Source organism: Danio rerio, chromosome 3 (genome assembly GCF_052040795.2).
Source record: "Danio rerio strain M-AB ecotype USA chromosome 3, GRCz13ab, whole genome shotgun sequence".
In the NCBI taxonomy this organism is placed as follows: domain Eukaryota; kingdom Metazoa; phylum Chordata; class Actinopteri; order Cypriniformes; family Danionidae; genus Danio; species Danio rerio.
In genome coordinates, this window is record NC_141023.1 from 51,435,001 (window position 1) to 51,460,739 (window position 25,739).

Below are 25,739 nucleotides of genomic sequence, written 5' to 3' on the forward strand. Positions count from 1 at the left end.
AATAAGTTTAGATGATTAATAACTGCAAATAAGCAGAGGCCTTTATAAGCCCGTACTCTAAATAAATAAGTAAATAACACAAACGTTCACATTTATTTCCTTAAATAGTAACTAAGTAACACATTGAGCTACCTTTTTAAGTGACTTTAGATTGTAACGGATTACTTTTCCCTCAACAGGAAGGAGTTTCTTCCTAAAGTTTCTCAGTACTTTAGGAAGCCCTGCTGCTGCTGCTGCTGCTGCTGCTGAGTGTCTAGAGCACCTGCAGTCCAGATACTGGATCTCTGCTCACCTGCACTCGACTCAACTCTGATGCAGCACCAGGTGGGTCCTCATTCACCGTCACTCTATGCTTTTGATAAATAAAAAGCTTTTGGTTCCCTTTAGTTTAGGCCTGTTTCACACACTACATGGCATTCATTGCAGTATGTAGTCAAAGTTATTAGCCCTCTTGTAAATTTGTTTTCTTTTTCAAATTTTTCCCAAACAGAAGAATTTTTCACAGTATTTTCTATAATATATTTTATTCTGGGTAAAGTCTTATTCATTAAAAGTATGTAGTAACATTTTATGAGCTGTCATCAGAGCAACGATCATAGAAATCAGTTATTGGAAAAGAGTTATTAAAACTATTATCTTTCGAAATGTGCTGAAAATACATATATTATATATAAAGTTGTGCACATATTAATTGTAACATAAACTCACTGGCCACTTTATTAGGTACACCCTACTAGTACCGGGTTGGACCCACTTTTTCCCCTCAGAACTGCCTTAAGCCTTTGTGGCATCTATTCTACAAGGTACTGGAAATATTCTTCAGAGATTTTGGTCCATATTGACATGATAGCATCACGCAGTTGCTGCAGATTTGTCGATTGTTGATATGATGCTCAATTGGTACTAACGGGTCCAAAGTATGCCAAGAAATGATCCCCCACACTATTAAACCAACACCACCACCAGCCAGAACGGTTGATACAAGGCAGGACAGATCCATGCTTTCATGTCCTTGATGCCAAATTCTGACCCTACCATTCGAATGTCGCAGCAGAAATTGAGACTCAGACCAGGCAACATTTTTTCAATCTTGTTTTGTCCAATGTTGGTGAGCCTGTGCGAATTGTAGCCTCAATTTCCTGTTCTTAGCTGACAGGAGTGGCACCTGGTGTGGTCTTCTGCTGCTGTAGTCCATCCGCCTTAAGGTTGGACTTGTTGTGTTTTTAGAGATGCTCTTCTGCACACCTCGGTTGTAACGAGTGGTTATTTGAGTTACTGTTGCCTTTCTATCAGCTGGAGCCAGTCTGGCCATTCTCCTCTGACCTCTGGCATCAACAAGGCATTTGCACCCACAGAACTGCCACTCACTCGATATTTTCTCTTTTTCAGACCATTCTCTCTAAACTCTAGAGATGGTTGTGCGTGAAAACCCCAGTAGATCAGCAGCTTCTGAAATACTCAGACCAGCTCGTCTGGCACAACAATCATGCCACGTATAGAGTCACTTAAATTACCTTTCCTTCCCATTCTGATGCTCGGTTTGAACTGCAGTAGATCGTCTTGACCATGTCTACATGCATTGAAATGCTGCCATGTGATTGGCAGATTAGAAACAAGCAGTTGGACAGGTGTACCTAATAAAGTGGCAGGTGAGTGCACACTATATCTGCTACAACGTATGCCCACAGAACATTTGTTTTCATCCATATTTGAAATTTAGTGTCATGAAAGTAATTTTAAACAAAAAGTGGACAATTTACTTGCGAACGGCTTGCATGCTGTCATTATTATACATCAACGTCAGTGTGAACTCAAGTTTCAAGTAACTCTTGCAGTTACAGGTTTCAGACATGAACTTTGTGAAAAAGGCTCAGAATAAAATGCAGATATCAGTTTAAAATTAATAACAACATGTTTATCCCTTCAGGTTAAGAAAAATGAATAATGCTGCCCCGAAGATCAGCAAGTTTCTCTAAGTTGACCAATGTCTTCATTCTGAAGGTAATGATCCTGCCGTCTTCCAGCATGGTAATGAAATCCAGAAGTAGATTCAGTTGTTTTGTCATTGCAGATTGTGGAGGAACCTTCTAGGAGACGCTTGAGTTTGATCCAGAATGGCTGGCCATCCTGAAATGGACAGACAAACCTTCAGAAACCATCCCGCAGTTGCTGGAACCCTCCGCTGGACAACAGACTACACAGCAGATACAAAACACTTGACAATGATCACAATTGCTCATTTTCTGAAAGCTTTCTGATACCACATATTCGTTTCTATTTCTAAATGTTTTAGCATCCTGTTCCTCTGCTTCTTTCAGGTGGGATTTCAGCCCTTCAGACAGACATCTACGTCCTGGTGAAGGGCAAAGTGAACAGACTTACAGGGAGGAGTTTTTTCCACTTCCTTGATGACTTGAAGTTTCAGAAGAACTGCATTTACGGGAATTAAAAATGTAAGACAATATAAATGACTTTATCCTCACTTTTGTTCAATGTAAAGTATCCTTCCCTAAATAAAACTGTTCATTTTAAAGTGTTCTTTGACAAAAAAGAAGAAAAGGGGAAAATATACTCATTCCAAGCTGTTAAATATTGTAATATAATGTTAAAAAAGCTTTGTTATCTCTTCATTAAGTTAGCTTAATAGATGGGGTTTCCTATAAAAATAATCAACTGATCGTGTTAAAATCAGAGATTTGACTCATTTTAGATTTTGTACATTTCTCTGGTAATTAGTCAATATATTTTTTTTGTTTGTTTCTTTTTTTTTTTTTTTTTTGTAAATTATTGGTGACATTTCCTAAATATAGAAATGACGTTTAAACATTTCTCTCTCTTTTTTGACTAAAATAACCAGATAGTATCAAGTTTTCAGACATGCTCATTTTACTCGACACAATACTAATGTTTTAGCTTTAGAGGAGTTTTTAGAGGAATTTAAGCGAGTTTTTCTGGCAGCTGCCATTTTCTGAAGAAATGCTCTAAACCACAATATTTTTACTTGAAATGTTAAAGAGATGTTATCAGACCATAATAGAATAAAATGCATATGAACATTTTACTTAAACCCATACATTTCAGATTCCTGTCTCCTATTTCTTCTGTTAAACAACTGTGTTTGAATGGGATCGTTATTATAAATGACATCCATTCATTATCAGCATCATTAAATGTAACATCAAACCAAAATATGAAATCAAACAAATGTAAAATTAAGAAGAAATTTAAAAATAAAACACCGGAAACTAATGTTTTGGGTTAAAGGGGTACAAAGAGTTGAGATTCCTTTATCAAATGACAAAAGTATGCATGGATCACAGAAATGAAATGAAAAAGACAGAATCAATGAACTATGAATAGTTTTACTGCTCGTCTTCAAGTATGAGCGGGCGCCGCCATTGGAATCTGTTTGGCTGGAGACTTCCGATCTGGTTCACATCAATTTCTAGAGGTTAAAAACAGCTCGTTATGCTGCTTGATGCTCTTATATGTTCTTGTTGTATTATTCTACTTTTCATGTAAAGTCATGAACACACTTTTTTGTAGAGCAGGTAGTAAAACTGCTCTAGGCTCAGCTCAGGTGAAAACACTGAACTGAAGAGGAACCAGAATGAAGGAGAGGACCAGAGAGAGACCCAGCGCTCCTGACAGAACCCAATCCCTCTGGTTCTAGCTGAACACACAACAGTCAACAAGATCACACACACACACACACACACACACACACACACACACACACACACACACACACACACACACACACACACACACACACACACACACACACACACACACACACACACACACACACACACAACTGAAGTCAGAATTATTAGCCCCCCTTTTAATTTTTTTTTCTTTGTTAAATATTTCCAAAATTATGTTTCACAAAGCAAGAAAATTTTCACAGTTTGTCTGATAATATTTTTTCCTCTGAGGAAAGTCTTATTTGTTTTATTTTTGCTAGAATAAAAGCAGTTTTTAATTTTTAATCCCCGTTTTAAGGACAAAATTATTAGCCCCTTTAAGCTATATATATTTTTTGATAGTCTACAGAACAAAACATCGTTATACAATAACTTTCCTAATTACCCCTTACCTGCCTAGTTAACCTAATTAACCTAGTTAAGCCTTTAAATGTGACTTTAAGCTGTGTAGAAGTGTCTTGAAAAATATCTAGTCAAAATTATTTACTGTCATTATGGCAAAGATAAAATAAATCAGTTATTAGAAATGAGTTATTAAAACTATTATGATTAGAAATGTGTTGAGAAAATCTTCTCTCCGTTAAACAGAAATTGTGGGGAAAAATTAACAGAGGGTGTAATATTTCAGAAGGGCTAATAATTCTAACTTCAACTGTATATATATATATATATATATATATATATATATATATATATATATATATATATATATATATATATATATACATACACACACACACACACACACACACACACACACACACACATACACCAGCCACTTTATTAGGTACACCTGTCCAACTGCACATTAACACAAATTTCTAATTAGGCAGCAACTCAACACATTTAGGCTTGTAGACAGGGTCAAGATGATCTGCTGCAGAAAAAAAAGTGATTTAAGTGACTTGGAATATGGCAGAGTTGTTGGTGCCAGACAGACTGGTCTGAGTATTTCAGAAACTGTTTTCTGAAATAGTATACAGTAGTATTTCATGCACAAGCAACTCTAGGGTTACAGACAATGGTCCAAAAAAGCGGATTTGCTACAGCAGCAGACAACCACACCTAGTGCCACTCCTGTCAGCTAAGAACAGGAAACTGACGCTACAATTTGCACAGGCTCACTAAAATTAGACAATAGAAAATTAGAAAAATGTTGCCTGAAGAGTCTTGATTTCTGCTAAAACATTCGGATGATAACATCAATAACATGAAAGCAAGGATCCATCCTGCCTTTTATCAATGGTTCAGGTTGGCAGTGAAGGTGTAATGGTATGGGGAATATTTTCCTAGCACATTTTGGGCTCATTAGTACCAAATGAGCATTGTGTCAATGCCACAGCCTACCCTGAGTATTATTGCTGACCATGTCCATCCCTTTATGATCACAGTGTACCCATCTTCTAATGGCTACTTCCAGCAGGATAACACATATGTCATAAATCACGAATCATCTCAGACTGGTTTCTTGAACATGACAATAGCATGTCACTGTACTCGAATGGCCTCCACAGTCACCAGAACTCAATCCAATAGAGCACCTTTGGGATGTGGTGGAACAGGAGATTCGCATCATGGATGTGCAGTTGATAAATCTGCAGCAACTGCATGATGCTATTATGTGAATATGGACCAAAATCTCTGAGGAATATTTCCAGTACCTTGTTGAATCTCAAAAAATCTCAAGGCAAAAGAGGGTCAGTACTAGTAAGGTGTACCTAATAAAGTGGCCAGTGAGTGTGTGTATGTAAATTCTTGTAGTGTATACGAATTCGCATCAGTTGAGTAATACAATTACGTGTAAACAATAACAATGTAAACGATTACAATTTAATTTAAGTCATGATGCATAAACATAACATTTGTTGTTCTCCTAAATACTAAAATGCAATGAAACATTATCATGCTGATGTTTATTTGCTTTATTTTTACAGATTGCATTTGAAACACTCAAGGAATTCCAACTGCATTTAATAAAAAAATACTAAAATGTCTTTATGGCATTAAGACATTAAATACACATCAACTCTGCATAAACATAAACACACAGACACAGTGCATTAATAATACATTTAATATGACATAGCAGAAATGTAAACAGTGAAACCACACCTACTATTCAAATCAGACTCCAGGAACAGACTGAAGCATGAGGATGTTCAGTCACCAGCTCTTCCGATCACTCAAAACACTTCTAGTTTTACTAGTCGAGTGTGCTCAAACCACTCCTTCTCTTCAGCTGCATGTCAAGACAGACACTTCATCAGATCTTCTGTTTTAAGCAACGACACCTGTGAAGATGTCCAATCCCTCCGCTTAAAACCGCACCTGCTAGAAGAGAAGATGTCCACAAGCCTGCCCGAAGAGGATCTGTCCTGTCCAGTGTGCTGCGAGATCTTCCAGGATCCGGTGCTCCTGCCTTGTAGCCACAGCTTCTGCAGGAGATGTTTGGAGCGTTTCTGGAAGAGTGCCCTGCTTCGCAGCTGCCCTGTCTGCAGGAGAAGAGCCTCCAAGAAAAGCCCTCCTTCAAACCGGGCCCTCAAAAACCTGTGCGAAGCCTTTCAGCTGGGAAAAGGCCAGGGGAATGCATCAGGATCCAACCTCCTCTGCTGGAGACATGGGGAGAAGCTTAAACTCTTCTGTCTGGTGGATCAGGAGCCCATTTGTGTGGTTTGCCAAGCCTCAAAAATGCACAAAGGTCACGACTGCTCTCCCACAGAAGAGGCGGCTCTCGAATGCAAGGTAGAGTCTGACAGGGCCACATTGTTTCCTCTAACTGGTTCACATTGTGCAGCAGTCAGTACTGGTGTTCTCATGATTTACAGCGGCAGCGCATAAGAATGCTGTTTATCAAGTTTGCTTTGACGTTATCTCGGTCTGTTCGGCCAAAAAAAAAAAAAAAAAAAGAGATCATGGCAGGCTTTCAAACAACATCTTGTACATTCCCCGAGCTCAAGCTATGAGTGTGGCATATGAGTTCCATTGTTTTCTAGGAAAAGGGTCCAAAATGTTAGATAAATCTTTCAATAGTGTACTTGGATTGAATAAGGGTAATGCTGGTCAGAGAGGGTTGTGTCGGAAAGGAGTTGCGATAGTCACCATTCAGCTGGTGGATTGTAGGTTAGTTTTGGCTGGAAAAGAGAAAAAGTATATAGATGAAAAGAGATGGGCGTCATGGGGGTGCTGTGAGTATACGTTCACCTCACTGCTGGTTTGAGCCTCGGCTAGATTAGTTGGCTTTTCTGTGTGGAGTTTGCATGTTCTACCCATGTTTGCTTGGATTTCCTCCGAGTACTTCGGTTTCCCCCACAGTCCCATGTATATGGGCCATTCTTCAACTTTGGGCACTTTTAGCCTTGTAAAGTTGAGTAAAAAAACTTGTTAACATAACATAGCCTCATAAGTGTAACAATGTGTCTAGTTTTAAGATCTGTAAGAGGACAAACTTAAGATAAGAAGAAAAACAATTTTTTCTATCGTGAACTGAACAAATTTTCACCACATATCAAAGAACAGCTTATTTCAAAATGAAATAAATTATGGCAGTCAAACATCTAGTTTAAGATCATTTTTGTATCTAGTTTAAACAACCCCCCCCCCCCACCCAAAAAAAAACAAAAAACATATATATATATATATATATATATATATATATATATATATATATATATATATATATATGTATTTAAATATATTATATATTAATTATACATTTGTCCATCGAATAAATTAGTTGTATGCTGAATTGTACACCTGTCACATTCTAAAAATTAATTTAACTCTTAATTTGTTAAAGACATTATTTGAAAATAAATAAACTGAATTTGTATATTAAATAGAGCATGAACTTATACATTGTGAATACACTTTTAATGTGTCATGAGAACTTTTTAAATATTTTGAAAAATGTGTGTGGTGGTGGAAATGACATTTCAACAGTTTATTGTGAAAAAAAATTTAAATAGCTTCACCGATTAGCTTTGAATTGATGCTAGCCTTTCAAGTATACAAAACACTCTTATTTATACCTTCATTTTGTTTGGTTTTTAAAAACATTTTTGAAGGTACAACATGTTTGGAAATGATGTGGAATAAATGTATTTCCTTATTAAGCAATATTTATCTTGATTTTTCTTCAAGTGTTGTTGATAAAAATGTAAATTCCCTCCATCTTTAACATGTTCTCAGATGGCACTATTCATTTTCATAGAAACCACCTAAATAATCTTTCACACAAACTTTTTAAAGCGACATTACAGTGTTGTGGAAATGACACTGATACTTTGCGGCAGCTATATTTTGTATTAAAAATAATATTGATAATAGTCTCACATCAACTGTAAAATATTTAATTTTTTTACTAGTGCTTAATTAAGATACACAAATAGATATCAGATAAATAATATTTTAACATGTAATTTTCATTGTTGAAGTTTAAAACTCAACCAGGTGAAAACAGTGATCTTGACACCTAAAAGGAGGTTGAATTATATGAAAAATACAATAAAAAGGTAGAAAAAATTTTTAAAGTAGGTTTTATGATTAGTTTGACAAAGAAAAAGGAATTTGAACAAAATTTTATTTATTTTTGGATATATGATCAAAGGACAAATAAGGATGGCCGTATAATCACTCATATATTGAATTGAATAAACTAAATTGGCCGTAATGTATGGATGTGAATGAGTGAGTGTTTACATCTATCCCAGTTCTGGGATTCAGCTGGAAGGGCATCCACTTGGTAAAACATATGCTGGATAAGTTAGCAGTTCATTCCGCTGTGACGACCCCTGATGGATAAAGGGACTAAGCAGAAGAAATGACAGATTTCTGAGAATGTGCACCTCAGTATTGATACTGATACAACAGCCTCCTACAAACAATCAGGTCTCAAAGAAGCTCTAGTGCTTGAAAAAGGTATGAAGTGTAAGTAAAAAAATAACGAGGATGTACAAGATCTCAAATGGAGATGTTTGTTCAGGATAGCAGTCTTGAAGTAGCCTACATGGCAGTACCCTGGGTTTAGAGTCAGAATGAACATTCTTAAACCCAAACATTTCATACAGTTTTAGTTTACTGCCTTTAAATGTAAATTAAGTTGCCTTCCTTGCATGACCTTGGCAGCCACCAAAGCAGTGTTTTCTTTGTTGAAGGTGCAGCAGGTGATTGTCTTCACAAACATTTTGTTTGTTGTGCTGGTTGAAAGTCTCTTTACAGTCCAATAGTAATGATTACAGTAAATGATCTAACTGTGTTTATAATGTATTTTTATATTCTGGATGAGGCATAAAACTAAAAATTTGCTAAGTAGCCATAACTGTCTGTTAACAAATGTAGATTTGGGCTTTTGTGCGTCTCTGTTCACGCATATCCGCCATTAGCGTGTACCCACCAGCATGAGCACTGCAAGTTCTGAATCAATAAAATCCCGAATCAATACTGGAGTTACTTTTGCACGCTGGAGAAAGGAGACACCATGGCTGATGTATTTCTCTTAGACAGGTATAAAGAGCTGATGTACATTGAGTTTTTATAAATTGGTTATATGCACAGAAGTGTTGTTCAGCCCCTGAAATCTTCTGGCGATAGATGGATGTGACTATTTTCTGTTTCATAAGGTCCTTTTAAAGTATTGAATAAAATAAGCTGCGTCCCAAATCGCATACTTATGCACTATGCTACGCCATTTTGTAGTATAAAGAGTGTAAGTAGTGTGTTCACACTGAAAACTCTAAAAATAATAAGTGCACTTTAATTACCCGGATGATGCACTCATTCAGCCGCTAAAATGAAGTGTGGAATGATGGACACTTCACGCACTTAACGACCGCAGGTTTGCTTACGTAGCGGAAAGGGCGGAGCTATCGGACGCACATGTTGACTTTATTTATTTTAGATAGTGAAAGCAAAATTCTCCTACGAGAGTGATTATAGCGCATCCCGATGGTGAATGCAGCAATACTCACAGCAGGTGTATTTGATAATTCGGTCGTTTATTTCCCTGATTTGGCAACCGTCAAACGTCATCAGGGAAATGGTTTGAATTTCCGCTTAGTAAAAAAAAAACATCAGTGTGCCATTTGGGACGACACTACATACATATACTATCCTGTTGAGTGTATAAGTGCATAAGTGCATAGTGCATGAGTGAATAGTGTATAGTGTGCCATTTGGGACGCAGCTATAGATTTGTATTTAACAACAAAACATCAGTAAATAGCGCTATTCCTCCTAGCCTGCGATATTGAGCTAAAGTTGGTTTTATATTAGGTAATTTTTGAACAATGACAGCCTGTGATGCGCTCCCGATATTGTTTACCATGCTACTCTGAATATTCGTTCTGAAATAGCATGTAAGTGTGGCTTTGTAATAAGTATAATTGTTGCACACCGCCGGCCAACCACTAACTACATTTTTAACTGTGGAATGAAATGAACTAGTGGGTTGTCTGCTGTCGTGTCTCGGTGCACGCGTTTCACGATTTCAGGAAGCATGGCTTTGAAACACAGTCCCTCCCCTGCCGTCCAAAGATAATATGCTATCCGATTAGCATTTTGGCCGATCACCTACTGCAGAGGTTCTCAAAGTGGGGGTCTGGACCCCCCGAGGGGTCGTGGGACAATGAAGAGGGTTGCCTGGTGATTTTCAAAAATCAATTAATTTTTATTAAACCTTAAGACTTACTGTATTTTATCAATAACCTACTGAAGAGAAAAAAATAGTCATTTATAGTTACTATAAACTACATTGTTACTATAGTAGCTTATAGTTCTATTGGATTGCGACTTCTCGGGTAATTACATTATACTAAAGACACAGCAATACTGTCAGATGCAGCAGATTTTGTAACACCAGGTTAAACTTTCTAGCCCATTTACAGCACTGACATACATAAAAAAACAAAGAATAGACTTGGGTCTATTGGTGTGTTTGTGCGCGTCATTGCATACAAGGTTTCTGTATTTATAACCATCACCTCAGAGAATATTGGGGGTCACGAGTCACTGGCATTGTCATTTTGGGGGTCGCGGGCTGAAAAGTTTGGGAAACCCTGACCTACTGCACCTTTAAGTTTCAACACCTGTCTGAGATGGTTATCAGTGTCAGTCATTCATTCATTTTCCTTTGGATTAGTCTTATTTATCAGGGGTCGCCACAGCGGAATGAACTATTGAACTATTCTGGTATTTGTTTTACGCTGCGTTTTTTTTATTTGTTTTACGCACACAGAAATCTCCAAACAAAATGAACAGCCAGAACTTGAACCTGCAACCTTTTTTGCTGTAAGGCGACTGCTAACCACTATTGTTCTCACTGTTCCATACCCATCCCCATTCTACAATAGGTAATCATTTGCTCAAGATGTAATCATCTCAAATAGTGCAGAAACAAGAAACTGTTAACATCTCATTAGAATTCAGCTCTTTTGGGAAATAAGCTTCAACACACAATTTAGAGTAGTAGTTGGGCAGTGGCAGACGAATTTCTTACATATTAAGTGAACCAACATCCAAAAACGTATGGCAAACTTGTGAGTCGGGGGGCTGCACAGTGGCGCAGTGAGTAGCACATCCGCCTTACAGCAAGAAGGTTGCTGGTTCGAGCCTCGGCTGGGCCAGTTGGCATATCTGTGTGGAGTTTGCATGTTCTCCTCGTGTTGGTGTGCATTTCCTCCGAGTGCTCCAGTTTCCCCCACAAGTCCAAAGACACGCGGTACAGGTGAATTGGGTAAGCTAAATTGTTTGTTGTGTATTTGTGTGATTGAGTGTGTATGAATCCCCCTCAGTGATGGGTTGCAGCTTGGAAGCGGTTCATTCCGCTGTGGCGACCCCAGATTAATAAAGGGACTAAGCTGAAAAGAAAATGAATAAATGAAACTGGTGAGTTATTAGGAATTAATGTGCACTCATGGTGTTGATGGAGCCAACTGTGTCAGTCCAGTTTTTAGAGTTGAAGTTCAGACTGTGTCTGAGCCTCGTACATTATCAGGAAGGCTATTCCAGAGTTAAGGAGTCATAAATGAGAAGGCTCGACCTCTTTTCGTAGACTTACTATCTGCTTATACTTTTCTCAGACCTAAAGCCACAGTTCAGATCAACTGTGTCTTGTATTTCAAGACATTAGTCAGGTTTCTGTCCTCAAACTGCTCCCCTGTGTATTAAACTAATTTCTGTTTTGTTTTGATGTGATTTTTGATTGTTGTACACTCTCAGAAATAAAGGTACAGGAGCTGTCACTGGTCCTTTTCAAAAGGTACATATTTATACCTGAAGGGTCTATAATGGTACATCAAAGGTACTTTTTAGGTACATTTGGGCACTAATATGTGCCTTTGAGGAACCACTGTGAACTCTTTGAGTTAAAAAATGTATTTTTAGAAAAGGTACTGCCCCAGTGACAGCTCCTGTATCTTTATCTTTCTGAGAATGTAGCTTTGAAATAACTGCAATCATTCTACATTATGTAGAACTGTAATGTGATCAAAACCTGCCTGGAACATAGCTGTGCGTTTATCTGAAAATAGATTGCTCATCAGCCAATCAAAGCCACATATTCATAGTGCCCTGTAGTGTTGACCTTATTCTTCACATTAGAGCAGGTGCAGCAATTGAAACCTTATGGAATGGAAATGCATGGTGAGTTGCATTCTGCCATGTTTTTGTATATGCTCAAGAGCACACGATTGAAACTATTGCAAATCACCATAAAAAAAGCTGTTTTATAGTAATAATTGTCTATAAACATCTCAAACTGTGGAGTGCTTAGAGTTTACCTCAAGTCCAAGTAAATGTTATACAATTAACCTATAGAGGTTACCATGTGCCAAATTCCCAGAATTCCCATTGTGCTGTAACAACACATTCTCTATTGGCTTGAGACTTCCAGACTCCATGAATTTTAGTCTGTAAGGAACCTGCTGTATAAAACATAAGCAAGAGTGTTGGAGCCAACAGACTAGTGGTTAAGTGTGCCGACACATAGCACCATGGTGCTCAAGGTGACCTGAGTTTGATTAACAGCTTGATGCTCCCAATGATTTTCTGTGTATTAATATATAATTTATATAATATATATATAAAACATACCAGAGTAACTGGCGGTTTATTCCACTGTGGCGATCTCTGAAAAATAGGGAATTAATCAATGGAAAGTGATTGCGTGATTTAGTCATAAAAAATAGTTTGTGATGTTGCAATTATATTCCTTTTTATCTTTATGTATAGTCGTAAACACACTTTATTGTTGAAGGAAGGATCATTAACGGGATCAAGGGGTTCTCCTCCTCACGCTCGGAGGGCGAGAGCATTTTTTTTCTCTTTCCTGTGAAGAAATGATCACCAATGTATCCATAATCCTGGACCAGGTCGTATCCTGTGCTGATTCTGCATGTGGTCAAGAAGGAGCGGAGAGCATCAGGCTGATTCCTGAAAGACTACAGTGACAAATGAGTGACAGGCGAGTCTTCGCATTGATCCTGTGGGCCAACATAATTACCCGCCAGTTACCTACTCAGACCTGCAGTTCTCCACGATGTACATCCAGTGTTCTCCAGCCTGCGGCATAGGCTGCAGCTGCACAAGATGTTTGGCCAGAGAAGAAATGGTTCTGCCCAACTGAGCCTGGTTTCTCTCAAGGTTTTTTCCTTTCACTTTTGTCGATTGGTAAAGTTTGTTCCACACCACTGTTGCCACTGGCTTGCTTGGTTTGGGACTTGTGGAGCTGCTCATCAATGGATTTGCTATTCAGTGTTTGGACTTTCAGTAGTGAATATCAAACCACACTGAACTGAACTAAACTAAACTTTAAACACTGAAAACTGGACTGACACTGTTTGAGTTTACCAGAACTTCTATGTTAAGCTGCGTTGACAATCTACATTTTAAAAATCTCTCCATAAATAAACATGAATCGAATTGAATTAAACAAGTAGTTGACCTTTCCATCCATTTGTTATTCCTACTCATTTCCCTATAGGCAACTTGATTGGGATAAAATCAAAAACACACAGAAAAAAGCATACTTCAGCATTGCAGAAAAATGTCAAGTAAGGGATAAAAGCTTTAAAGAATTTTAAATGCACAGTGTGAAGACAAAGAACCACTAGACGAGAAGTGCATTTAAAATCTTTTACCTCAAAGCAAGAAGTTGATTATCCTGTTTTTTCCATTGTTATTTGCAAAATTGTAGACAAGCTAAAACTAGTTTTGCTCTTTCAAGAGCATTATTTGCCTGAATTTTTATCAGTTATGACATGTTAGATCCCTAAGTCTGCACTTTAGAATCAGAAGTCATGCGCATGCATGTACATGACACAAGAATATCCAATAGCTCATCTGAAATATGGCTACCTCAGATATGTTTAAGCACATTTGTGAGTTTTTTACTCCTTATTGGCTCCATGTTGAAGCACATCAATGTCCACCAGAATACATACATTGTAAAACCCAACAGTCAATTTTATCAAATGAAATGAGTGTAGTTAACTCAAAATTTACTGAAAGTTAATTCTACTAATTTGTAAAGAATTTTGAACTCAGTGTTGAAGGTAATGAGTTAATTAATTACCTCATTACTTAAACTTAAATGGAATAGGTTCACAGTACTCATAAAGCTACTTTTTTTTTTACTCAAATGGTTTGTTGCAATGGGTTTCCTCAAAAGGTTTGAGTTATATTAACTTATTAGCTCTTTCAGTACTCAGTTGGTTTGAGTTTTCTTCATTTATTGGGCTTTACTGTGCTCAAGATTCTTCGTTTAGTCAAATGGATTAAGTTTACAGGACCCTTTAGGATTAGTTTTTGAACTCAAATGGTTTGTTGCAATTGGTTTCCTCAAATGGTTTGTTACCTTAACTTTTCGGATTTTACAGTGTAGATGAAAGAAGACGTCATCGTTCGTCACTGAGTTACAATGATTTCTCCTAATAATTGAATAGGCCCATAGACAGGGGGGTTCCAAGCATAATCCTCTGGTGGCTGTCGCTTCACCGTGACTGAGGAAAATTTAATGTGCTCGCAGTTTGTTATTGTTCTACTGATCCTAATGATCTAGTTTTTAATTTAAAACTTTAACAAACTCCTATATTTTTTTTTTCTAATGATATAAGATAAGTAATAAATTTGTATTAAAAAATGTGTCAATGTGTCTTCCTTTTAAATCTTTAGGAAATGTTTTTGGTACATTAAATAGTGTGGTTATGATGACCATCCACCATATATATATATATATATATATATATATATATATATATATATATATATATATATATATATATATATGTGTGTGTGTGTGTATATATATATATATATATATATATATATATATATATATATATATATATATATATATATATATATATATATATATATATATAAATATATATATAAAATGTCACTAAAATGCAACCTATTAAAACTTCCTACTTAAGTAGAAAATGAGGTGATTTACTGCAAAAAGGTCAGTGTTTTAAGAAATAAAATAATATAAAATAAAATAAAATAAAATAAAATAAAATTAAATTAAATTAAATTAAATTAAATTAAATTAAATTAAATTAAATTAAATTAAATTAAATTAAATTAAATTAAATTAAATTAAATTAAATTAAAATTTCACCAGGCTGGCTATGGCCCTGTTGAAAAAAGCAAGATTATTTTGAATAATTTTTTCAACAATGCCTAGAACTACCTGTGCATTACACAATTTTCAGAATCAAAGATTTCAACACATCAACAGATTGTTCCTGTGTTAAATTCAGATTTTTAAACCTGCATTCAGAGCAATTGTATAATACTCTACAGACATACCCATTACTGTTGCTTGGTGACCATTTCACATATCAGTACAGAGCCAAAGAAGTTAGCTTTTCTTATTTAGTGAAATCTTACTAAATATGGAGTGACTATTTTTAAAAAGCAATAAGCCATGTGAAAGTCTTCATTGCTTTATTAACTATGCTTAAAACCTTAACAAGTCAAGGCCTGGTTGCAATGCACATGCTGATTTTGACCTAATGAATCATAAAACATATTCAGCATCTACCTGATAATTCACTTACACCACACATGTAAAATACTATAGTAATTTATAGTAAAAACTATAGTGCTTTTGACCAATACTATAGTAAAGTGTATCATACTGAATATGGTATATACTGTTTTTTTTTTAAATAAAGGCTACAGCATACTGTAGTATTAACTATAATAAACTGTTGAAAATAAACACAAACTGTAGTATACTTTACTACGTTTTTGCTACAATGGGGTTCTTAGAATGACATTTGCTGTTGTTAAAAACCTAATTCTGTAATTTGTTTATGTTGCTATAAGTGTATTTCTAAAGCAACTACAGAATTATTACAAAAAATTAATTCAAGTACTTTACCATATCGTTCAAAGAAATAATATGATTTACTATACATTACTATAGTATTTTATCACATAAGGCTGAGACAAGCCCAAGGAATACTTCAGTTTTTAAACTAAATTATGTGTGTATCATAATGCAATGTATTGCTATCTCAGATACTTTAAGCACATTGAATTGTTTTTGCTACTGAGTTTGTCCACAAGGTGTCAGTACTAACCTAGCTTGTTATTTCTTTGTCAGGAAAGAAACGAGATGAACTGCATTAGAAAAAAATTAAATGACATTTGAAATGCAAATAATAATTTCATTTTACATCACAAATGTATCGTGGTAAAGAATACATGAATATTAAATATACAGCTGAAGTCAGAATTATTAGCCCCCCTTTGTCTTTTTTAAATGTTTCCCAAATTATGTTTAACAAAGCAAGAACATTGTCTGAGTATGTCTGATATTTTTTTTTCTTCCAGAGAAAGTCTTATTTGTTTTATTTCAGCTGGAATAAAAGCAGTTTTTAATTTTTAAAATCCATTTTAAGGTCAAAATGATTAGCCCCTTTAATCTAATTTCTTTTTCGATAGTTTAAAGAACAAACTATTGTTATACAATAACTTGCCTAATTGCTCTAAACTGCCTAGCTCACTTAATGAGCTAGTTAAGCCTTTAAATGTCACTTTAAGCTGTATAGAAGTGTCTTGAAAAAATCACTTCTAGTCCCAGCCCCTCGCCTGGAGAAATGTCAGTCTATAGCAATCGCCAAATGACACATATTCATTCACACTTTTCGCCATTCAAATTATACAAGTGAAATGTCTTGTGTATTCTATAGTCTTTGTATATAGTTATGTGATGTAATCTTTGCTATGTCTGAGTTTACTTAACAAATGCGTTTCAAAACCATCTCAAGAGAACATAAAATCTTTTTTTTTGCTTAATAACATATGCACGAACATGCACTCAGACAAGTTCAATTTCCAGAATAGAGTCATACCAACACTTTTAGAAATACGCCAGCTGTCACTAGGGTGATACCTATTAATACATCAAGGGTAAATATTAGTGCCTAAAAAGTATAAAAGTGTTCCTCTTAAAACTTGTTTGTACTATTATATTCTTTTGAGCTACCAATATGGACCTTTCAGGTACAAAAGTGTACCTTTTGAAAAGGAAAAGTGACAGTGACAGCTCACATAGCTTTATTTAGAAGTGTACAAGTGTAATTTACAATCACAGTTAAGAACCATTTTGTCAAAACGGGAATTCTCACCTTATTGTCACCTCACAGGTGTGTGCTTGCGCATTGGATACCGTCCACTGTTTGCACAGGCTGCGGACTAATTAAATACTAATATAAAAAAAGTAACATTTATTTTGCAGACTAAGCGTTTTGCTTTATAAGACCTCGGTGTATCATCAAGAGCCTTGAGGATTTATTGTATGTGTTTATTTTTATGCTCAAAATTGGCTGACCATCAACTTACGTTATGCAAATCACCAAGGACAATATATTCAATTAATAGTCCTCTTTTATTTTCTTTAATTCTCTTTAATTCAGGAGAAAATATCTTCTGAATTTGGTTTTGTGTGTAAATAAATTTAATGTGAATCAGGGGTCACCAAACTCCCTGGAGGGCTAGTGTCTTGCAAGGTTTAGTTCCATCCCTAATCAGACACCCCCGGGCTAGCTAATCAAGCTCTTAAGCTGCGATCACACTAGAGTTTGTGCATGCAAAATTTTGTCATACTGTCCTGCAAAAAGGGGTGAGATTAAACAAGATGATTAGACATTTAAAAAAGCCAATGATTGGTCCATAGTAGTTATTATGATGCGGCACCTGTCAAAAAGTTTGATGGATTGTAGCCCCGCCCCTAAGGCGGGACTTCCGGTCTAAGCCCCGCCCCTTTTATATAAACTTTATAGTGCCGGTAATTAGATTCTTATCGGTTTAATATAAAATAATAATTCCGGTAATTAGATTTTTATCAGACTAATTAAATTATATTTCCGGTAATTAGATTTTTATCAGCCTAATTAAATTAGATTTTTATCAGCCTAATTAAATTAATAGGCTATTTCCAGGTAATGAAAATATTGGTAATTAAATTCTAATCAAACTGAAATAAAATTAATATAATAATAATAACGGTAATTAAATTAGTGTTATTAGAACCATTATTTAATATTTTTAATTATTACAGTAATTTATATTTATTATATTACATCAAATTATATTATATTATATTAAGTTGTATAAAATTAATATTTTATTAAATAATATTATGTATTGTATTATATTATATCATATTAAGTTATATTAAATCATTATTTTATTAACTTATATTATAATTATATTATATTATGTTATATTATTATATTATATTTTATATCATATTAAGTTATATTAAATCATTATTTTATTAACTTATATTATAATTATATTATATTATATTATATTATTATATTATTATAATATTGATATTTATATTAAATTTAATTAAGTTATATTATATATCATGATTATTCTATTATACTATATCATTACATTATTATATTATATTATATCATTACATTATTATATTATATTATATCATTACATTATTATATTATATTATATTATATTATATTATATTATATTATATTATATTATATTATATTATATTATATTATAATTAATAAACTATTAACATAAACATTTCTTTATTTTCATACCGATGTTACCTCTGTGTGTCAGTCTGGGCCTGAGCGTGTGAGTGATGATAAGGAAAACTTTGGATAACATCCCGTCAACTGCTTGTGAAAGATAGATTTATATCAGATGTAGAATATGTATATCTGATTGTATGTGTTGGGTGTCTCCCACTAACTACTATATGTTGTTAGGTGATTAGAAAGTGTGCTGATATCTATATATCCACATACAGTCAACTGTATGCATATGTATGTGTCTGTGTGTGTCTCTGTGTGTGTCTCTGTGTGTGTGTGTGTGTGTGTGTGTGTGTGTGTGTGTGTGTGTGTGTGTGTGTGTGTGTGTGTGTGTGTGTGTGTGTGTGTGTACGTGTGCATGCGCTCGAGCGAACTTGGGTCTGGCCTTGTATGTTTGAATACATGACACAGTATTTACTAAATATGTTCATTAATAGGTTATGTTGTTTTTTACATTATTACTACATTAATACATATTTAAAGACACACAAACTTTTTAATGTATCTTTGTCTGACTATTAAATTTAAATATGTTTACAATATTTCTTGTCGGCTTAGCACATTTATTAATCCGCGGTCGCCACAGCGGAATGAGCCGTCAACTTATCCAGCAAGTTTTTACGCAGCTGAGCCCCTTCCAGCCGCAACCAATCTCTGGAAAAATGTTTACAATATTAATCCAGTAAATAACAAATCTTAATCTTTATTGACAATAAATTGTCACACCTTTTAAAACAACGTTATCTAAAATGTAATATTCTAAAATGTTGAAAAACACAGATGTAAATTCAAGTTGTCTTTATAATTAATGAAAACTTTTTTTATGAAAAACTATTTAAAATGAAAGTTTTTCCTTTGAGTAACATGTTTTCAATTTATTTACATGTATGACCTGTAATTTATGGTACACATTGTAATACAGTTAATCCAAAGCCTAATGTTTTGAGCACTGGTCATCAATGGTGTTGGTTTAAAAAATCAACATAAAATATTTACTAAAAAGGACTTATCAGTCTTATCAGACATTATTGTTATTTCTATTTCAAAAGATAAATAAAATGTAATTTTATTAAAATAAATTGTAGTAATTGCATTACTAGACAACTTAGTTACTGAATTTTAAATTTAAACTGTTTTTATTTCATTGCAAATACTTGATCATATAAAGAGAAATATGTATATTATTCAGAATAATGGGAAAACGCTGATAATTATTTTAAGAAGAAAAATTGGCTCTCAGTTTATCTAAAAACAGTACAGCTCCAGTCCTTAGTTAAATCTACTTAATGTTTTATAGTAAAATTTTCTAGTTTAACTACTGATTCCACCATTTATATGTTCATACAACAGTGTCAAATCTAGTAAGTCTACAAATTTGTCAAAATTAGTCCAGTTTACAAGTAGCTCTTGAAAGTAGACTGATTACTTTTTTACAGGGTAAATAATGCTTTTCTTCTACCAATAGATTTAATCAAGATTATTGTCACTACACACAATTTGTTGGGAGTGTATATACTTCTTTAAACAATGTTTTTTTATTGGCAAACACATTTTCAAATTTTCAAACTAAAATCTAGCATAATGTTTTTCACTCTGAATATAAAAGCTTTATCTGTGCATTTCACTTGGAAAAGTGATGTTTAAAATACTATTCATTAAACTTACTGCATGACTGGAGTTTTATTTTTTACAAACCAATAGCATTGACCTAATTCATGCTTTTGATTTTCCACTCTGTAGCAGTTTTTCAACACAAAATGTAAACGTTTTATGCATGTGCTAAAAATCTGTAATTTTGCACCACTGTCAGAGTTTGTATGTAACAAAGCATACATGTTTTTAAAACTGTCAGTTTTCAAAAGTTACTTAACGTTGTCTCCTTTCTTCTGGAGTTTTTAGGAACAACAATGTTTCATTTGTGGGGGAAAGAAAAAAAAGTGATGTTTTGAAATACATTGGTTACACCAATATGGTGTAAAGGTTAGAAGTTGGGGTTTCATCCAGACGGCTGGGGCTCAACGCCTGATTTTTTAATGCTTTTTAACCTCTAAAGTGTCCCAAGTAACATTAATAACAACACTTAGCCACAATTATTTGTATCGCAGTTGAAGGCTACACTTAATACTGCCAGCAAAACACAATAATAACAAAGAGTAAACACTTTCTTATTTTAAGAATACTTTGCAGTAAACTTTAATGCATTAGTAAGTTTATTTTATCCACCTTCTGATGCAGAATGTTTTTGAAACATTTGATTATGTTTTTATGACCACGGGCATCTCACCCAAATATTTGACCTAATTCAAGTAACCAGTGCTGCAGTTTTTAATCACAAAATGTCTTTACAAACTTTTTTGCGTATGTGTTAAAAGTCTAATTTTACACAACTCTTATAGCGTCCGTTACAATGCATACAGTAAATGTCACAATAACCATTTCTACTGCCAATTATCTTTTGGTGTCTAATTCTTCACAATATTTTTTTCACGAGAACTATGAATCTACAAAGGCAAGGCAAGGCAAGACAAGGCAAGTTTATTTCTATAGCACATTTCATACACAGTGGTAATTCAAAGTGCTTTACATAAACAGGAATAAAAGATACAACTATAAGAAAAATAAAAACAAATAATGAAAAAATAAAAAAAAATTATAAAAACAGATCAAATGTGTTAAAACAAGTTATAAAAGAATGAAAAGAAGAGAAAAACATATTAGTGTGATCTGTCAATAGTGCGATCTGTCTACAAAACTAAAAGAATAGTTGCCACTAAATCTGTATTAATATCTTGTTCAACAGTGTCTAATGTACTGTGTATTAAAACTGTATTCTTTTGAACTGTCATGAAAGTTTGCGTTGTGAATGTTTTGGTTTTAAACCAGAGACAACCAACAATATTATGTATACCTTTTGTTCAAATACTTTTTCAAATGAAAGATAAATTATGAAATTGTATGTCAGTGCATCTTTAAAACTAAATTGGGCAAAAAAAAATTAGGTTGTCTTTCTAAACTGACTACAAAACCGTTATACATGAGAACTGTGTGTTATTGGGTTGACTTAAACGTTAACCAATTTTAATAAATGTTCTACAGTTTATACATTTGCTTTAAACAAGTGACCAGTCCTTGACACACTATGCAACATTCTAATTTTCTAAATGTTTAAATATACATTTGGCATAAATACAGGGCTTTAATCAGTTTTGACAATGTTTCTATGATTTGTTTCACACCATCATGTTTTGCACCTAGCTCAATTTTTTACTTTTTTACAGGAAAGGCATAGACACTTGAGTTGATAAACTTTTATTTCAAGTAAATATACACTGAAATAGAGTAGTACATAACAAACAAACATGGATTGCATTACCATAATAAAGACAAATTAACTAAGAAAAAAAAATACATTTATACAGTCATACATTGAAGAAAAAACAGGGTACACCAGAACAATAAAGACATTACTGAATATTACCAAACAACAAAGAAATGCTGCTAAAAGCATTCTGTCATGTTCTAGTATGTGGCTAGTCATAACATCCACAATCTCAGCAATATTTGTTATTTTGTTTTGTGAAACCAGTGACACACAAATATCTGTTATATATGTGGACATACATAGAACCTGCGTTACCCCCCATCTCATCACTCAATTCAGTCAGCACCTCCAGAATTTTTGTATTGGTTTCACAGACAGCACCATTGTTATGAAAACACAGGTGTGTCAAATGATTTATCGTATCGGCCCATGAGTTTAGGTCCCTCTCACAACGTCCATTTCTCTCTTGAGATTTTTCACACGTTTGACATCTCCGTACAATCATGTTTAGAATCACACACATCATTAATGATCTTCTCCAGAAGAAAAACCATATGGTCCCTATAATGCTGTTTAAACATGTTGTCCACAATAGACCTTATTTGACAATCAAAAACAGGGTTGCACTCGTACTCGGGCCTTTCATGCGCATTATCGTCAGTATTTTGAGAACAATAGCAACCACCCATCTTTGCATGGTGGCTGTCAGAAAAAAATCTGAAAATATTTTTAAGAAAAGTTTTTTCTTTAATCACAATACCAAGTTTGACCCATAATCTGTGTAGATCATATAAAGTAGTACCTTAAAGATGCGGCCTGTGTCCTTAAACAGCGATAGTTCAGCCCTAATAGTTCAGTGCAAACAAGACCAAAGTAGGGGCTGTGGTCCTCAAAGATAGTACCTTTTTATGTCTTTAATCTTCTTTTTACTCCTGATCAATTGGTTCTTGTAGAAAGCTTTAGGATCAGTGACTGTAGCCAGAAGCATTACTCCTTGGTAGCTAGAAGTAAAAATGGGTGTTTTATCTACACATTCAAACAGGCCCGCCCTCACTCACGGGGAGGTACTATGAACATCTGCTATGGTGTCATAAAACTCATGATAGTTGACATCTTGTCTTTTATTTAAGACATAGGCGTGATGATGTAGGGATACCTATTTTAGTTTTAGTTTTAGGTTGATAAAATATAATGCACAGCTGAAGTCATCTCAAAACTCATTGCCAAAATGGACAATACAATTAATTTGAATGTTTTTAAGCAAATATGTACAGTCTTTTCAACATTATTCTGCAGTTTGAATTGTTCAATACAATTGTTTATTTGGTTTCCTATTTGGGCTCAAAGCAGTCACATATTTAACTGAAATTTGCATCTTTCATGATAGTGTTCTTTTTCAAAGAATGATTGAGAAGAAATAGGATTACATCTACACTTGCATATTCTTTTTAGAATTTAAGTGAACTATACTTGTTAGAAAATACAATTAAATTTATGAAATAACCCATATTCCATAACTTATTACAATGCCTTTGAGGTCAAGAAAGAGATCAAGTTTAGGAGCCATTACCTCATAATTGGTTATTAGATAAAAGTTATTTTAAAAAGTCAAGTTTGGTTAAAAACCTAGGCTTTCTTAAATTTGTTCTGTTAAAACATAAAGAAATTTTAAAAATCAAGTTATGCATTATACGTTCTGGAGATATATAAACATACACTTTACCATCAGATAATCTACGAATAACAATATTCACCAATTTTATACAAAAGGTACCAAAACCGTTTGCTTATGTTTGTTGCAGAGTAGCAATTTTTTTGTTTGTTTTTTTATGTTATGTGATACTAAATCTATTTTCTGGCCAATAATTTTAGTGATATACTTATGATAAAGTTGAAATAAAAAGCTGATACATTTAGTTAAACATCATGTGCTTGACATTTTGGTAAATAGTTAAAGCTTCTGATTGTACTAATTGAATATTTAGCATTTTGAAAGGTAAATGTGTGTCAGGGTATGTAAAGCTGACCCCTCTAACTTGTTTGGTTGAGATTTGTGGAATGTTTCCACAAATTGAAATATTAAAGTGTTTTTCTTATTCACTATTCTGCAACTTTGATGCAACATTGTAAAAGTGTTAGAAATATACAAAAGTACATGTCATGCTGTTTTGTAAAAACAGACAGTCATATCAGTAAAGAACTGCACTTCCTGAGACAAACATTTTGTTTTGCTGTAAATCTATAATATTTTAGTTTGTCTGTCAGGATGTAAGCATACAACTTACATATAACTGACTTTTTGTACGACAATCTTTCGATGAACATGTTTACATTATATTGTGACATTTTTAGAGTGGTCTTTGAAATAGATACAATATCACAGATGTAAAGTACTCGAACAATGTTTGAACAATGTTAGCTGATTGCTGTACTTAAGTACTACTTTTATGATTTGTACCCTACTTGAGTACAGTTAAAATTAATGTTTACTTTTACTTCATTACTTTTTTAATAACAGTATTTTTTTTTTTTACAACTTTCAATTTTATTTATTCTCAAAAAAAAGTTCCTCACTCCTATCAAAACGACAAAGCTGCTTAAATTAATGTTATTTACTTTGTAATTGACATTCATTTCAATATTCCATCAAACTGGTCAGACATGCTCTTCGATTGTTTAGAAGTCATGTCCTGTCACATTGAGCTCTACAATACACATCAACCCCAGTAAGTCTGCTATCAGTACACTTCTGTTAAGCTAAACATAAGAAATTATACATTTAGTCCATTGTCTGTGTACATATCCACATAATTGTATTTAGATGCCGCACAGAAATAAACTTAAACCTCACTTAAGTATATTTAAACTTATACAAACAGAAAGCGTTTAGTTATTGGTCCTACAGTATGCTTGGTCATTGGTTTACGCGTACAATTTTATTACAGTACGTGTTCTAAGTACATTTGGTTAGTAGTTATTTTGACACCCTTTGATTAATTGGGACACATAATTTTTCTACATAATGTTATAGACACATGTATTAAGACAGAGAATAAATTTGTTTGAGTCGACTTAACTGAAATGAACTGCGAACATGTCAAATCTTTATAAAAGACGGTAATCTTATAATAACACAAATTTAACTGCTTACTGCAGTGAGAAAAATATTAAAATCAAATCACATAAACATAAAAAGTATACATGCAGCTAGACAAAGAGCCTGTATAATTCAATGTAATTAATTATTTGCTATCTTGAAATGCCATATTTTGAAATATTAAATTTGGTATATTTGAATTGTAAATAATTTGTACTACAGCATATTCTCTTGGGTATTTAATGTACTTTTATGGGCTATATTTGATTAGCAACAAGTATACTTTGACCATATGACTGTGTAAGTTCATTACATGGTTGAATAATGTTTGAAGCTTTTGTTATTTTTATTACAATTATCTTTATAATTTTTTTTAATAATGTTTATAATTTTTATTAAATTATAAACATTTTCAAAATCCACAGGTAATTTAAAACTGCACTTATTCTGAGAAAAAATGCTCAGCGGTTACTTCAGTTGTTTTCTAAATTGGTTTCTACAAATTGCATGACATGTTTTCAATAACACACTATCCCTTG

At 33.9% G+C, this 25,739-nt stretch overlaps 1 protein-coding gene, 2 long non-coding RNA genes and 1 other non-coding gene across 6 annotated transcripts in view; 3 read left to right on the top strand and 1 right to left on the bottom strand.

The window, feature by feature from the left end:
* Window positions 1-6,376, bottom strand: part of LOC141381282 (uncharacterized) — a 7,604-nt gene extending 1,228 nt beyond the window's left edge. Inside the window, exons 1-3 of one of the 2 annotated variants that reach the window (XR_015481240.1) lie at window positions 6,036-6,368; window positions 5,824-5,946; window positions 1-2,127 (exon numbers count right to left, since the gene is read on the bottom strand). The exon at window positions 1-2,127 is cut by the window's left edge and continues 1,228 nt beyond it. This is a non-coding gene — a long non-coding RNA (uncharacterized LOC141381282). Of the gene's footprint in view, window positions 2,128-5,819; window positions 5,947-6,035 lie in introns of both variants that reach the window. The other variant, XR_015481241.1, reaches the window with a different exon arrangement.
* The window catches only part of LOC147846039 (uncharacterized), a 531,070-nt gene that overhangs the window by 235,507 nt on the left and 269,824 nt on the right, over window positions 1-25,739 (top strand). The window lies entirely within an intron of this gene.
* Window positions 180-2,536, top strand: LOC147846043 (uncharacterized). The gene is made up of 3 exons (XR_015481237.1): window positions 180-324; window positions 1,928-2,001; window positions 2,072-2,536. It is a non-coding gene; the product is annotated as an uncharacterized LOC147846043 (transcript).
* LOC100536643 (zinc-binding protein A33) overlaps window positions 5,970-25,739 on the top strand; it is a 38,865-nt gene continuing 19,095 nt past the window's right edge. Inside the window, exon 1 of the mRNA XM_087245132.1 lies at window positions 5,970-6,449. Coding sequence (XP_087101258.1) covers window positions 6,051-6,449 — 399 coding nt within the window. The 5' untranslated portion in view covers window positions 5,970-6,050. The remainder of the gene's footprint in view (window positions 6,450-25,739) is intronic.